General features: G+C 46.1%; 1 protein-coding gene across 4 annotated transcripts in view; it reads right to left on the bottom strand.

Annotated features, from left to right (window-relative positions):
- Positions 1-14977: 14977 nt before the first annotated feature.
- Positions 14978-15253, bottom strand: part of RNF214 (ring finger protein 214) — a 203511-nt gene continuing 203235 nt past the window's right edge. For all 4 annotated transcript variants that reach the window (XM_078682288.1, XM_078682285.1, XM_078682289.1 and 1 more), the window contains exon 16: positions 14978-15215. In XM_078682288.1, coding sequence (XP_078538414.1) covers positions 15150-15215 — 66 coding nt within the window. In that variant the 3' untranslated portion in view covers positions 14978-15149. The remainder of the gene's footprint in view (positions 15216-15253) is intronic.

Genomic DNA, 15253 nt, shown 5'->3' on the forward strand with positions numbered 1-15253 from the left:
GAGGATGAGATTTCGTTATATGCTGATGACATTCTGTTGTATTTGACCTCCCCACGCAGTTCCCTGATGGTTTTTATGGATATCCTTGCGATTTTAGGGAGGTACTCAGGCTTCGTTACTAATTGGGCGAAGTCGGTCCTCTTTGTGTTAAGTGGCGATCCTCCTAGGGTGCCAGTGAATTGCCCGGTGAAGCTGGAATTGGTCAGTTTTCGGTATTTGGGTATCCAGATATCGAGGGATTCCAAGGTACGCTTCAGTCTGAATTTGTTGCCCCCCCTGGCCAGACTGCGTGGTGACGTTGCTAGGTGGAAAGCACTACCGCTCTCCTTGTTGGGCCGTGCGGTCCTCTTTAAGATGATGGCCCTCCCGCGCTTTTTGTATGCTCTGCAGAATTCCTTCGACCCAGTGCCCCCTGATTGTTTATTGGTATTTTATCAGCACATGACTGCTATCCTGTTGCCCTCACCCCCTGTTTCTGTGAAGCGCTCTGATATCTGCAAAGATCTTGTTCGCGCTATATAAAACTCTGAATAAATAAATAAATAAATAAATGAGATCGAATCATTGCAGCGCGGCCTTCTGTGGGAGAGGAGGCCGCATATTGCATTGTCAAAATTGATGTTACCTTGGTACGACGGGGGTATCGGTCTGCCCAACATCAGGAAATACTATTGGGCGTCCCAGTTGGCACCTATTAATCAAGCAATTTATGGCTCGCCGATGGATCCGGGCTTGGCGATGGACCGTGGCCAAGTGCCCGGTGGAGAGTATACTAGATTGTTTTATGCGAAATGTGGTTGTTTCCCTTTGGTGGGTCCTCCATTGACGGCGATGAGGGTATGGCACGAGGCTTACAGGGCCCTTAAATGGGTGGGGCGTATAACACTGGCTACACCTTTATGGAGCTCGGAGAAGTTGGGGACTCTGTGGAAAACAAAAGGGTTTGACCGTTGGGATTTGATTGGAATAACGCAGGTGCGAGATGTGTGGGGTAAGGATAGGGTGTTGACATTTGAGGAGTTGCAGGCCAAGTACCAGCTGCATGATACTGAACTGTTTCGGTACATTAGTCATGCTTTACGTGCAGTAATCCCCCATGGTGAGAAGCCTCCGGTAGCCTCCCCGCTAGAAGACCGACTGCTGGATGGTCACATGCCTACCAGAGCAATATCGTTGACATACAGTAAACTGATTAATCATACTGAGGATCCCCTGGTGAAGCTTAGGGAACAGTGGGTTGCAGATGGATTTGTTCTGGATGAGGAAGATTGGAGGGAGGCTGTGTCATCCCCTAGAGTAGTGACGGTCCCAATGAGACTTCGATTGGTCCAACTGAGGATTCTGCGCCGCTCCTACACCACGGGTCCTGGATTGTTGAGGATGGGGTTGGCTGTGTCTGCGGATTGTCTTAGAGGGTGTGGAAGGCCTGGTACGTTCCTACATTTTCTGTGGGAATGTGAGAAGGTCTGTGATTTTGGATGAGGATACACTTAAAGATGAGTGAAGTGTGGGGTGTGCGGATCGAGTTGGAGGCGCGTCGATGTTTGCTGAATGTTTGGGAGCCCTCCGACCTTTCGAGCCATTGCAAGCTCTGGGTCACTCTTTGCGCGATAGCCAAGCGTAATATTGCTCAACTCTGGGGTGCTGTTTGGGCGCCTCGGGTTGGGAAGTGGATAGAGGACCTCGACTGGTGTATGTTCCGGGAGAGGTCTGTGTATGTGTCTAGGGGGCGGCCCCGCAAGTGGGGTAAGATCTGGGGAGTCTGGAACGCTTACCGTGGGGACATTTGTACACCACCCGAAGTGGATCCTGCCAGTGTGGATTCGAACGACGCTTAAGCCCATTCTTTATATTTTGCTTTATTTGTCCAATATGGAGGTCTATGTTCTCTATGTGTATATTTGCAGTTGCTCAATGCGCTCTGGTCAGTTTTGAGTTGTGTAATGTCCCTTTTTTGTTTAATAAAAAGATGTTTAAAAAAAACAAAATTGGACATTCGAGGTCATCGGTAGGCCCATCTTTTTCTCCACACCCTTTCAAGAAAAGCAATTGTTTCATAGTAAGTGGAAGTCAAGTCAAGTCAAGAGATTTATATAGCGCGCTACATACCCAGAGGGTCTCAAGGCGCTTGAAGAAGGGTGGGGAATTACTTGTCGAATATCCACGTTTTAAGTTGCTTTCTGAATGCTAGGTGGTTCTGAGTAAGACGAAGGTGAGTGGGAAGTGAGTTCCAGGTTTTAGCTGCCAGGTAGGAGAAGGATCTACCTCCCATAGTGGTTTTGTTGATGCGAGGTACAGTGGCAAGGGCTTGGTTGGAGGATCGTAGCTGGCGGGAGGGGGTGTAGAAGGACAGTCGTGTGTTGAGGCATTCGGGTCCAATTTCGTAAAGTGCTTTGTGTGCGTGGGTTAGGAGGCGGAAAGTGATCCTCTTATTGACGGGGAGCCAGTGGAGGTTTTTCAGGTGACCAGAGATGTGTTCTTTACGCGGGATGTCTAATATGAGCCTGGCTGAAGCGTTCTGGATGCGTTGGATTTTTTTCTGGAGTTTTGCGGTGGTACCGGCGTATGGTGTGTCCGTAGTCCAGGCGGCTCGTGACCAGTGCGTGGGTGACCGTTTTTCTAGTTTCGGTGGGGATCCAGCGAAATGTTTTTTTGAGCATACGAAGAATGTTGAAGCAAGATGAAGAAACGGCGTTGACTTGTCTGTTCATGGAGAGAGAGGAGTCCAGGATGACGCCCAGGTTCCGTGCGTGGTCCGTCGGGATCGGTGCTTTTCCAAGGGCCTCTGGCCACCAAGAGTCATCCCAGGTGGAGGGGGAGGTGCCTAGGATGAGGACTTCTGTTTTGTCTGAGTTCAGTTTCAGACGGCTGTGCTTCATCCATTCGGCTACTTCTTTCATTCCTTCATGCAGGTTGGGTTTGGCAGTGTTAGGGTCTCTGGTGAGTGATAGGATCAGTTGAGTGTCATCGGCGTAGGAGATGATGTTGAGGTTGTGTTGGCGTGCGATGACCGCGAGGGGGCTCATGTATACGTTGAAGAGGGTGGGGCTGAGTGAAGATCCTTGTGGTACGCCGCAGATGACTTCAGTGGCCTCTGACTTGAATGGTGGAAGGCGGACTCTCTGGGTTCTTCCGGTGAGGAACGAGGTGATCCATTCCAGTGCTTTTCCTTGGATTCCGACGTTTCTGAGGCGCTGTAAAAGGGTGCTATGACAGACTGTGTCGAAGGCTGCGGAGAGGTCGAGGAGGATGAGGGCGACTGTGTCTCCATTGTCCAGTAGAGTTCGAATGTCGTCTGTTGCTGCGATGAGGGCGGTTTCAGTGCTGTGTTTGGCTCGGAAGCCGGACTGTGAGGAGTCGAGGGATTTGTTGGTTTCGAGGAAGGCGGCGAGCTGGTTGTTGACCGCTTTCTCGATGACTTTGGCCGGGAATGGAAGGAGCGAGATAGGGCGGTAATTTTTGAGTTCGGTGGGGTCAGCTGTGGGTTTCTTCAGGAGGGCGCTGAGTTCGGCATGTTTCCAACTTTCCGGGAAGGTTGCGGAGTTGAGGGAACAGTTGATGACGTCTCGGAGGTGCGGTGCTATAATGGAGTCTGCTTTGTTAAAGATGTGGTGAGGGCATGGGTCTGTGGGGGATCCTGAGTGGATAGAGTTCATCAGACGGATGGTGTCCTCAGTGGAGATTGGGTTCCAGTCATTGAGGATGTTCAAGGGGGGTGGGGGTCCTGCAGAGGGTTGGGTGGGTTGGTCTTCGGGTCGGTTGTCGAAGCTGTTGTGGATGTCTGCAATTTTGTTGTGGAAGAATGAGGCTAGTGAGTCGCAGAGGGCTTGAGAGGGGGAGATGTCGTTGGAGTTGGCTGAGGGGTTGGTAAACTCTTTGACGATGTTGAATAATTCCTTGCTGTTGTGGGCGTTGTTATCTAGTCGGTCTTTGAATGCGGCTTTCTTGGCAGACCGGATAAGTTGGTGGTGTATGCGGGTGGCGTTTTTGAAGGCGTCCTTGGTGCTGGTGTTTGGGTCTTTTTTCCAGGCTTGCTCAAGGGAGCGACAGAGTTTCTTGGATTTCTTAAGATCATCGTTGAACCAGGAGGCCTTCTTGCTGCCTAGTTTGATATGTCGTTTTTTCAGTGGTGCTAGGATGTCGGCGCTGTTGGATAACCATTGGGTGAGGTTAGTGGCTGCTTGGTCGGGGTTTGAGGAGTGGGTAGGGGGGTTTTGAAGAAGCGATGAGGAGATCTGGTCGATGGTGATTTTGTTCCAGTTTCTACGCAGAGTGGGTTGAGGATGGTTGTTGGTAGGGGTCTTGTTGTAGGTAAAGTGAACGCAGCTGTGGTCCGTCCAATGGAGAGTTGTGGTGTGGCTGAAGGAGACATGTTTGCTGGAGGTGAAGATAGGGTCGAGTGTGTGACCTGCGATGTGGGTGGGGGTAGTGACAAGTTGTTTAAGTCCGAGGTTGGCGAGGTTGTCCAAAAGGGTGGTGGTGTTGCGGTCGTTGTTCTTTTCAAGGTGAAAGTTGAGGTCTCCCAAAAGGAAGTATTCCTCGGAGGGGAGCGCGTGTGGGGTGATGAAGTCCGTGATGTCTTCACTAAATTGTGCGCGGGGTCCTGGTGGCCTGTAGAGGAGGGTGCCTCTGAGTGTGGTCTTGGGGTCGATGTGGATCTGGAAGTGAAGGTGTTCAGTGTTGGCGAGATTGACGTCTGAGCTGGTTGAGATGCGGATGGATTTCTTATGGACGATAGCGATGCCTCCTCCTGTTTGGCCGGTACGGTCCTTGCGAATGATCTTATAGCCTTCCGGGATGGCAATGGTGATGTCTGGGGCTGATGTGGTGTTCATCCATGTTTCTGTTAGGAAGGCGACGTCCGGAGAGATGGTGTCTAGTAGATTCCAGAGGTCGATGGCGTGCCTGTGGACCGAGCGGGTGTTGAGCAGGATGCATTGTAGGTGATTGGGGTCGGATATCTGTTCTGTGTTCGTAGGTGAGGAGTTGTTCTTGGTGTCGTCGAACTTGCAGGAGTAGCAGGAGAAGGGTCCATGGAGGTGTCCGGGAGCAGTTTGGACGGAGTTGGGGAGTCGGCCGGGGTTAAGGGCTAGGAGGGTGGAGGCGTCGTAAGTAATGCGGGAAGGCTGGGCATTGCGAGGACCAGGGGCTCTGGCGCTGGGCGCGGTCCAGGCGCGGACAGGCGTAGACGGGCTTACCTTTGGCGCACCTTCGGCGCGACTGGGGCGCGAACGCTGCGCGTGGACGCTGCGCGGATGCTCATCTGTCATATATGGATGCTGGGAAGGGGGAGGGGCGAGGGCGGCTCAGCTGGGAGGCGGGGCGGGCTCACGAGGACGAGGACAACAACAATATAAACAAAATGGCAGCGGGGGGGAGGGCAGAGCACAGCGCCGGGGGTAATCGCGTTTTAAAGTTACAGTGATTGCAGCGGAAGCAAAGCGAAGCAGCGCCCAGGGCAGTACACAACAAATAAACTTTAGGGTGGAATGCAGATTCAAAAAGATACCAGGTCTCGGCAAGAAGGCTGTGGAGCGACCTCTCAGCACAGGAGCGATGAGGGGATCATCTGGAGGTCGGGCCTGCGAACTTCATTCCTGCCCAGAACCTCTGGCTTCTGGTGGGATAGCTCATTGCTGTGTAATGGAGAGTTGTCAGAAAGCCAAACTGTATTTCACCTGTCCCTGAACAGAGCTGCCACTTAAGCGCTCATTTGACTTCTGATGGCTTGTTAGGTGTGCCTTTGATCAGAGTGGCCGCAGCAAATTCAAAACTTGCCTACACCTGCTCTACCAGAGGCACCGACTCCTAGAATGTGCCAGTCGTTTCCCTGAATCTTGGCACGTTCTTGAAGAATTTACAAATCCCATTAGTTACTATTTGTCCGATGGTCCTCACCTTTCTTAATCTGAAAATTATTAGTTTCCTGAACAGCAAGGAAAAACTAAATGGACAGTCTTTGTGGGCCAAAGTAAGCGTTACACGGCTTCAAAGATCATACAAAATAAAGCGACCAAAAGAAATAGGTACATTTTATCTGTGGCACAAATGCCTATTCCTGGCTGTCATGAGACTAGGCTGGGGCCTGTTATGCTGGGTATGTGGTCACTGTCATCTATAATCTGCCATTCATTCCTTTCTACAACAGCACGTGGTCGTACGGTCTCTGAAACAAGCAGATTCTTCTCCATATTGTGTTACCACTGTGATGTAGGGACCATCAGCGATACAAGAGATAATGCTCAAATACTTTAAGTAGTAGCCAGTGTTACAGCCATTTCTGTAGGTCTGATAACTGATCAGCTGGAAGCCCAGAAAGCCATGTTCGTACAGAATAAAATGAACATAGACTATATTCTCTCAACAAAGGGGGCAGAGAAAGACTGCAATTTTGTTATTCCTTATTGTTCAATGCACATTTAGATTAACTGTTGTTAGTAAGCGAAGCCCCGTTCTGAAGTTGCAGCAAAGTTAAGAACTGCAGATTTGGTGAAACCAGCCTTTTTGTCCTAGCTTACTGCATCCCTCATCAAGGTCTTTTCGCATTCTTACCCGAAGAAGAGCCCAGCACCTGCTTGTTAGTGTCTATCTCTAGTTTCAGTTGTATCACATCTGCTTTCCTCCACTCATTGCATCGAGAGCAAAGTTTACAAACGTAGTGCTGAAGTGCATTGATTTTAGCATTACATGCTCAAAACTGACCAGGGGTTCAAGCTCTGGTCGACTGAAATGGCAATCTGCGCTTGGAATATTTTGGTGCTTGCTGGCTATTTTTACATTAAGTACTTCGGACTTCTATGACCTTTCACTAGAGTGTGTTTTCTTTAATACCTGCTTATCTAGGCATATCTTCTCTTCACCATGTCTGTACCTGTGGACTAGAGCAGCAGATCTTAACCTTTTGACTTCTGTGGACCCTCACTGAGTCATTATTAGAGTCGCAATTTCTATGATTTGAACCTAAAAAAATACACAAAAATACAGAATTAAGTATACACCAAAAATTAAATGTTTTATTTAATTCGCATATAAATATAGAAAAATCTTCATTTTTATGGGAAGGTTGGGGCTTTTTCTAAACTTGTTTTTTAATTGTTAAAGATTAAGTGATATGCTAGACATTAACATATCATTTTGTCTTTTTTGCGGCTAACACATGCTGTATTTTTGTCAGTGCATAGTAGTGCTTTAATTGAGGCTACCCGTCACCCATTCTAGATTCATTTTGCAGTACTTGCACTGCTCCCACGAATTAAGCTAGGGATATCAACTCAAGTTTCTAGCCTCTAATTTAAAATTCCTATACATTTACAGAAAGATTTAAAATGTTCAACTTTGCTTCCTTATTTATGTTTACTTTATTCATTTGCTAACATTATTTAATCTTCTAAACAGTTGTGGATACCCTGAGTACGCGCTGAGGAACCCCAGGGTTCCATGCACCACAGGTAAGGAACTGCTGGACTAGGTGTAGTGTGAAGCAGGTGACAATCCAAAGTGTGGATTTTATACAAAGTTTTATTGAAGAAGTCTCACGTCGAGATGCTGCCGGTACAAAGGGCCCAGGGAGTAGAACGTTCACACAGTATTTCAAACAATACAGAATACATTCCAGAATTGAACACAAGAATGACCAATAACATCACATAACGCTTACCTACAGTAGGAATAAATATAGATAAAATACTTTGTTAGAATGCCGCAAATCCCTTTTCCTTTTTTTTTTTTACCAAAATTCCTTTTTTTAACCAAAATAAAAACATTCTGAAAACGCTGAAAAACAATATGAAAACAAAACTATACACAACAAACAAAATGTAACATAATAGTAACACCCCAGGATAAACATGTAGACTTAAAGAATAGAACTATTCTGTATATCTTTTGGGCATTCTAACAGTTCTACCACTCTTTCTCAACACTAAACTCTCAGGATCTCTAAACACTTTCACCTGCTTGTCGTCCGATATGTTTTGAATACCATCTAAAAATTATTTTTTGTCATTTCTCTCAAAGTCATAATTTTTATGAACATTTCTTTATACCATGGCGATTCTAGACAAGTTCTACCATTGCCCATTTGACACACACACCGCATTGCCTATCAACTCAATGACCCAAACAAGATCCCGAAATTTTGAAAATCCTTTTCTTTGCCACACAGGATCTTTAATATGAACCAAGTCTTTAACCCTTATCTTAGAATTCTTGAAGACACTGTCCTTGAACATCATTTCTCTATGACAATGCAACATACTGCCTTTGTCACTCAAAATCTTCGCTTTTCCACATCCACTCAAAATATCACAACTCTGACCAAACATGTCCACTTTCCAAAAAGGACACAACGAGGATACCACCTTTCTACCGCTCATAAGTTCAAAAGGTACCTCCTCTGTGACCGAATGAGGTGTAGAACGGGAAGCACAAATCAATTCTCTTAACGCAATACCACAATCCATATTCAATCTGATTGCACTTTGTTTACACTCCACCAACACTCTGTTAAACCTTTCCATTAGTTTGAGGATGGTAAAGAAGAGTGCATATATGTTTCACATCACACCTATCCAGGAAATGTTTCATAGCTAAAGACATGAACTGAACTCCATTGTCAGTGAGGAGTTCCTCTGGTGTGCATTCTCTGGAAAAAAACATCACCCAAAAAATGAATCACTGAGTCTGTATTAGGCACTGCCACTCATGGCACCTCCACTCACCTTGAAAGATGATCAACTAAGACTATGAAATACCTCATACTAGAAAGCAGGATATTAAATGGTCCCAAGAAATCTACAGCAATTCTCTGCAACACTTTACTAGGATAGTTTACCGGAATGGGAGTAGGCACAGTGGTAGACAAATGCTTGTCACTATAGCAACATTGTGTGCAGTTTCTCACCAAACTGTCTACTTCAGCATTAACACCTGGCCACCAAAAATCTTTTCTTATCCTGCGTTTGGTGTCCGTTATGTCTAAGTGTCCCACATGTGCAATCTCTAAGATCTGCTGGTGAAAACATTATGGTGGAACCAGCTTATCACCTCTCACCAACACTTCACCTTCCAAAGATAGCTCTTACACTACTTTACAGTATGGTTGAAATGACACATCAAGAGACTTTTCTCTCAGCCATCCCAATTTCATCACTGAAACCACTTTGCTTAGCTCCACGTCCTCTTTTATTTTCGTACACTACTCCACCATGTCAGCATAAATCACTTGATCTTCAAATTTATAAATTATGCACTCTTCAATTTCATCTTGTGCAACTTCCACACAATCATTTTCCCCGATAGAACCCTCTTCTCTTGTTAGAATTGCCTGAAAAGCTGTGTTGTAATTTGTTTGTTATGAGGGACATTCTGCTCCTGCGTATTGACTTTTGCAACAAATGTTTGTGTCTCAACACCACCTAATTGTTTATTATCTTCTATACTTTCAGCGATGTCCAGTGTTTCGTCGAGTGAACGATTCTTACAAGCTAAAAGTCTTTGAGTGACATCTCATCACAATTTGATCGCGTATTAGCTGAAAGGTCAAACCTTCAATGTCACAGTATGCTGCAAGTTCTTTTAAAGCTGTAACATAGGAAGCCAAGGATTCACTAGGGGCTTGAACACAAGTGAAAAACTTATGAGGACGCACCTCCAAGTTCACTTTCCCTTCAAAATGAGATTCAAATTGCTTTACAGCCACTTCAAACTCATCATAGTCATCATCACTTACAAATTCAGGAAAATGGTAAAAAATATTTTGGCCGTCAACAACTAAATAGTAGTAAAGTAAATTGAGGCTGCGATCAGGCTTGAACTTCAGACCCTCAACAGCTCCTAAATAGGCTTTGAACCCTCTATACCACAACCTCCATTTTAAAGGAGGTTCTCCAGGATCTTGCAGAAAAGGACTGGGTGGTTTAACAGATGGCATGGTAAACCATGCACAACATGAAAGTAACTAGCTTAAAAACAAAGAATCAAATATCACAGTAAACTGGATAAATAACTTATTTGAGGCAAGATGGTGTGCTAATCACTGAAACCAGCAGGTGGCGTTGCAGACCAAGTGAAAGTGTGCCAATCACTGTGAAATCTTTGTGGAAAGGCAGTGTGCTGGGACCAGCAGGTGGCACCAAGGAAATACTCAAGGATCCGGAAATGAATAAGACGGTAGAGCAGACGGTGGAAAAAGACCGACTGTCATAGTCGGAAAAGTCAGGTACCAAACCTTATATATCGAGATCCAAGGCAGGTTAAACAAACTGTGAGGCAGCACAAACGAAGTATGAGGCAGCGTGCGCCCGGGCAAGGTGAGTGTCACGATTTCATAGAAACATGCACTCAGGGCTTTAAGTGGTGAAAAAAACTGTGGGTGGTCTAAAAGGGGCGTGGCCCGTTTAAGAGGCACACCTCTTAAAGGGGTGTGGCTTATTCAAGTAGGGGCGTGATCTAAATAAAGATAACTAGTGTAGCAGTACCCCCTGCTCTGACAAGCCGTCAGCTCTAGGACTCCTCAAAGTGTCATCAGATTTCGAATTTCCCGCTCAGGCTCGCTCTCTCCCCTCCTTATTACAGCAAGGCTATGTATGGATAACGCCATGCACCCTCCCCAGTACCCCAAGATTGGTGTCGTCATCCTGGGAAATGTCCAGGGAGACACCTCCCGTATAGGGTGGCTTCACGTGAGGCTGAGTGTACTAGAAGCACTGCTCCCAGAAGGCAACGTGGCTTCACTGGGGTGAGTTTTAACAAAGCCATCACCCCGTCAAAACATGCCACAGAGTCCTCCTACAACATGGCTCCCCAAGCATGACGTCCTGCCTTGACCTCCATTACCCAGTAGTGAGCAAAATTAGCATGCGCACATCGATGTGCATGCTCTCACTGCAGTCCAAGAAAAAAAAAAAACAGACTACCTCTGCGAGGCCCGAAAATAGAGCCCGATAGAGACCCGTTTCGAGGCCCCCTGAAAATAACTGCCGGTGTTCAGAACCAGCCCACTTAAAGCCCTGTGTGCGCCACAAAACACGCTCATGATAAGATATCGCCCCCAGGGAAATCTAAATACCAAATTTCATAGAATCACAGGCAGGCACATGCGATGTTTACTCGTGCCTAACCGCAATGGGAAAACATAATATGCGAAGCTCCAAGAGCAAGGAACTTTGGCTCGCACAAATGAAGGGGAGATCAGTTGAATCTCCATACGCTGCAGAGAGCTTCAGCCGACCAAAACAGAGTACAGAGTTGAGGCAACATGAAACATGCAGCGTGATCAGCCAGTTACTGGGCCCTCTCTCTTCACTTCTACATCCCATTTTTGGTAAACTTTAATTAGAAACAGTACCTCATGAAAATGTCAGATGAGTGGAAACCTCCAAACATGCAGATATCCCATCCACGTCGCCAAATCTCTAGCGTGAAGCAGGGGACAAGCCAAAATGTGGGTTTTATACACATTTGTATTGAAGAAGTCTCACATCGAGCCTCACATCGAGATGCTGCCGGTACAAAGGGCCCAGGAAGTGTAACGTTCACACAACATTTCAAACAACACAGAATACATACCAGAATGGAACACAAGAATGATCAATAACATCACATAAGGCTTACCTACAGTAGGAATAAATATAGATGAAATACTTTGTTAGAATGCCACACAAAGTCATAATCCAACACCTCTATTTCACTCCAAAATGAGCCACTCAAAGGTAGACTGCAATTGCTGCACCAGACTGTTTAAGGCAAATTGTTTCCCTTCCCACAATGTGTGCAAGTACATAGAGTAAGAGGTAGATTGAATTGCAAGCTCTCCGAGCATGACTTCCTGATGAAAAGACCTTCCTACCTTGGTACCTAGCCTCTCTGGCTCCTTTCGTGAAGTATCGTAGGTTTTGGCAAAAGCTTGAATTGCCAAGCTCCTGCTGAGGCAGACAAGAGCTTCCGTCTTAAGCCCAAAATCAGTTTGTGAAGAGACTTGTTAAAAAAACATACACAAGAAGCAGAAGTTCTGGTTTCTAACCTGCAGAGGAGAGGTCTTTCAAAAGGACATCTGTCCTTGTTTCTGCTGTGACAAGAGTTATGCCCAGCGACTTTGCGACTACTGCAAAAAAGGAGGGAGAACTTGAAAGGGAACAGGACATGCCACCATGAGTGAGTGAGTATCCAGCCCGCTTCCAATTTGCAGGCCAGTTAGCAATATAGACGTTGGAATCATGAGATGGAGAAGGTGATCATGCTCAGAGTGGGTATCGTTCTTGAGAGAGTGGCAATATTCCAGCAGTACTGCTTTATACGATTCCAAAAACGTCAATACATTGCTTAGGCGTCAGCTATGCTGCATATGCAGCCAGGTATGCTAGTCATTCTTCAACCTTGCATTTGTTGCCTTATCGAGCACCACCTGCACTGGCTTTGAGGCTTACACCAGTAGCAGAAAAAGGGGCCACCTGCAATATCACCGATGATATCTTCAAGGAAGGGGTAGTACAAGAAGTTGCTTTCAAAAAGCTGACAGAAAGGATTTGGAAGCATTAAATTAGGATGAGACAGGGGTTGAAACAGCAGGGGCTAATGCAGATGACAGAACCATGCTCAACTGGGCAGGGCTATGACGTTTAAAGATCCAACTGGCGCATTAGGAGAGCCTTGCGGGAAAACCACTAAACAGCCAGGATCTCTTGAAACGATATATGGTTTCTGCGTCAAACGAAGGTCACGATGGAATTTGTAGTATACTGGGTGGCTCCTCAGAACACAAGCTGTTACTGCCGTTCTCAACCTCATAAACAAGAACAAAGCAGGTTCTACCATAAATGTACGTTATTGTAGCATTTATATAGTACTTAAACCACAGGTGGATTGTTGACGTGCTGGTATGCAGGTAGCATGCTGCTATACCCCGTGCAGCATGTGAGGTTGGGAGTGTTGCGTTAGTATTGGGTATGACGCAGTACTTAGCAGAGTGTGGTGAATTAAATGAGTGTGAGGGATAGAAGCAGGACCTAGGTTTGAGATAAACTGGCAAAATTGGTTAAGTCTACAGGCACCATAGTGATTTTTGATCGGCTCAAACACTAAATAAAACAAACAAGAAGTTATGTAATAAAGAGAACTGGCAGTGACTTGCAAGAACACCTCAAGCTTGAACCAGACTGAAACTGACCCATTGATCACAAATCAGACAACAGATCCACGGATCACAGTCGATTAGAACGCATGTGAAACACAGAAGGCATCAGAAGCTCCCTACCTGAAGGACTTGTGTAAAGTGCCTGGACTCCCCCACCTCTCTTCATAGCACTGCTCCATGTCGAGACTCCTCTAGCAGGCAGCTAGAAGGTACTGAAATGCAGGCCGTCAGCTCTGATGAGCTAAAACTGCAGGGAGGCGAAGGCTGACCACACATCTCCCCACCTTCACGAATGCAACCGCGCTTCCAGCCATAACAGGGATGAGTGCAACCTGCTTTTGTGCCAAACCCTCATGTACAAGTTCGTTATTGTAATGCCTTAATTTATTCATCCCTGGCATGGTAACTAGTGGGCACACGCGCAGACGGACCTTGGCAGCAGTTTTAACAAATTGCACAATGTGTACCGAATGCTTTTGGGAGGGTGTGGGGGATATGCTGTGCCAGGGTTTCGTGGAGCCTACAGGGTCATGTTGGGCACTAATGTACAGTAAACAAAAACAAGCGCGCGCCTCGCGCTAAAAGTTTTAAAAAAGAGGCATGCAGCGCGCGCTTGGGAGAGCAGTCTGCTCTTTTTCGAAGCACATACTCATGCTTGTGGCACGCTCCTGCTTGCTCCCGCAAGGTGGATGCCACCACAAGCACGAGTATGTGCTTTGAAAAAAAGAGCAGAACGATGGCTAAAGGTCTCCTAAGCAACGCATGCGCGCTGCGTAGGCGAGACCTAAAAAAAGGTCAGGTGCCAGGGCTCTGTCCCTGCAGCTTTACACATTTCCCCATGCCAGTCTACCTTAAAGCAAGACTGTAATGAATGCATAATCAGTGGCCTTAAACTTAGCCTTCCTTTCATCGAGTGTTTTCAGGTGCATCTGATGGCATGTGGAGCAAATTTCAGATTTACGACCGAGCTCCAGAACCCACAACAATCGGTTGTGGGGTCAGTAGCTGACATTTGTTTTCCACAATGTATGTATGGTCTGTGGCCATACAGGCGTAGGTGGGAAAAAACTTAAAACTAACTAGAATAATTTACAGATAAATTAAGACAAATAATCCAGGACAGCGGTTGAGCTCCCATTCTCAGTGTCTGTGGTGTATGGTATAAAGAAACACATTTAATAGACATTGGATGGTTCCTCTGTAAAGCAGTGTCATCACATTTAGTTACCCTAACCTTACTGGAACTGCTCTGGCACCATCTACTGCTGATTGTTACGATAAAATGTACTTGACATCAGAGGATCTTCCAATAGATGGTGAATCTGTGGGTAGAAACTTTTATTAGACTATGGCTTTTCTTTCTTGCACTTGGTCCTCCAGCACACACTATCTGGTGATCTCTTTCCCCAATTGTCAACATTTTTGCCTAGATTTGGCCTCGCTCCATTCTCATATTTACTTCCGTACCTCACTGCCTCTTATTCCATCGTCTAAATTTGAAGCCAACTGCCAATCCGGCTTCGCAATGTCTTCCGCAAACGTCACCCGCTCAATCCACTCAACATCCCAAAGATTTTCATGCAGTCCATCGGTAGCCAAAGTATGACGGTGGCACAGTGCAAACCACAGAAAATTAAAGATCAGCGGCGATGAGGGATATTTACTGAGGGCATCAGAGGAGGTCACAGTGGATACCGCCCTTTTACAAAAGGTGATTTGAAGGAAGGCCTTCTACAGTTTCTTTTTCTGAGGCCATGAAGAGTGGTCGCAGGAGGATAGAGGTCATTAACAGATGGCAAACGTAAGGGTCCAAGAGTTTTCTAACTGTAGAAACCAGCAACATTGGCACTTTTTAAAATAAATTTATTTCTATATGCCGAAGTAAGTTAGGAGGAGATCATGTGTCCCTCTCTGCTGGGCAGTTTATAGCAGGGTGCAAGTTGGAACTGTCCCACACTGCTTTTGTATACAATAAGGTTACTGAGGTCAAGTCCATGATCCCGGTCCCCAAACAGCTTCATTTTGTAGTAGGGCAGAAGGGGCAGCTTTCGTTCTGGTTTGTTTCGGCCCAAAACTGTATACACTAGAAGCAAAAAGAAAAAAAAAGATAGTATTTTATAC

Source organism: Lissotriton helveticus, chromosome 3_1, assembly GCF_964261635.1.
Source record: "Lissotriton helveticus chromosome 3_1, aLisHel1.1, whole genome shotgun sequence".
NCBI classification, from domain to species: domain Eukaryota; kingdom Metazoa; phylum Chordata; class Amphibia; order Caudata; family Salamandridae; genus Lissotriton; species Lissotriton helveticus.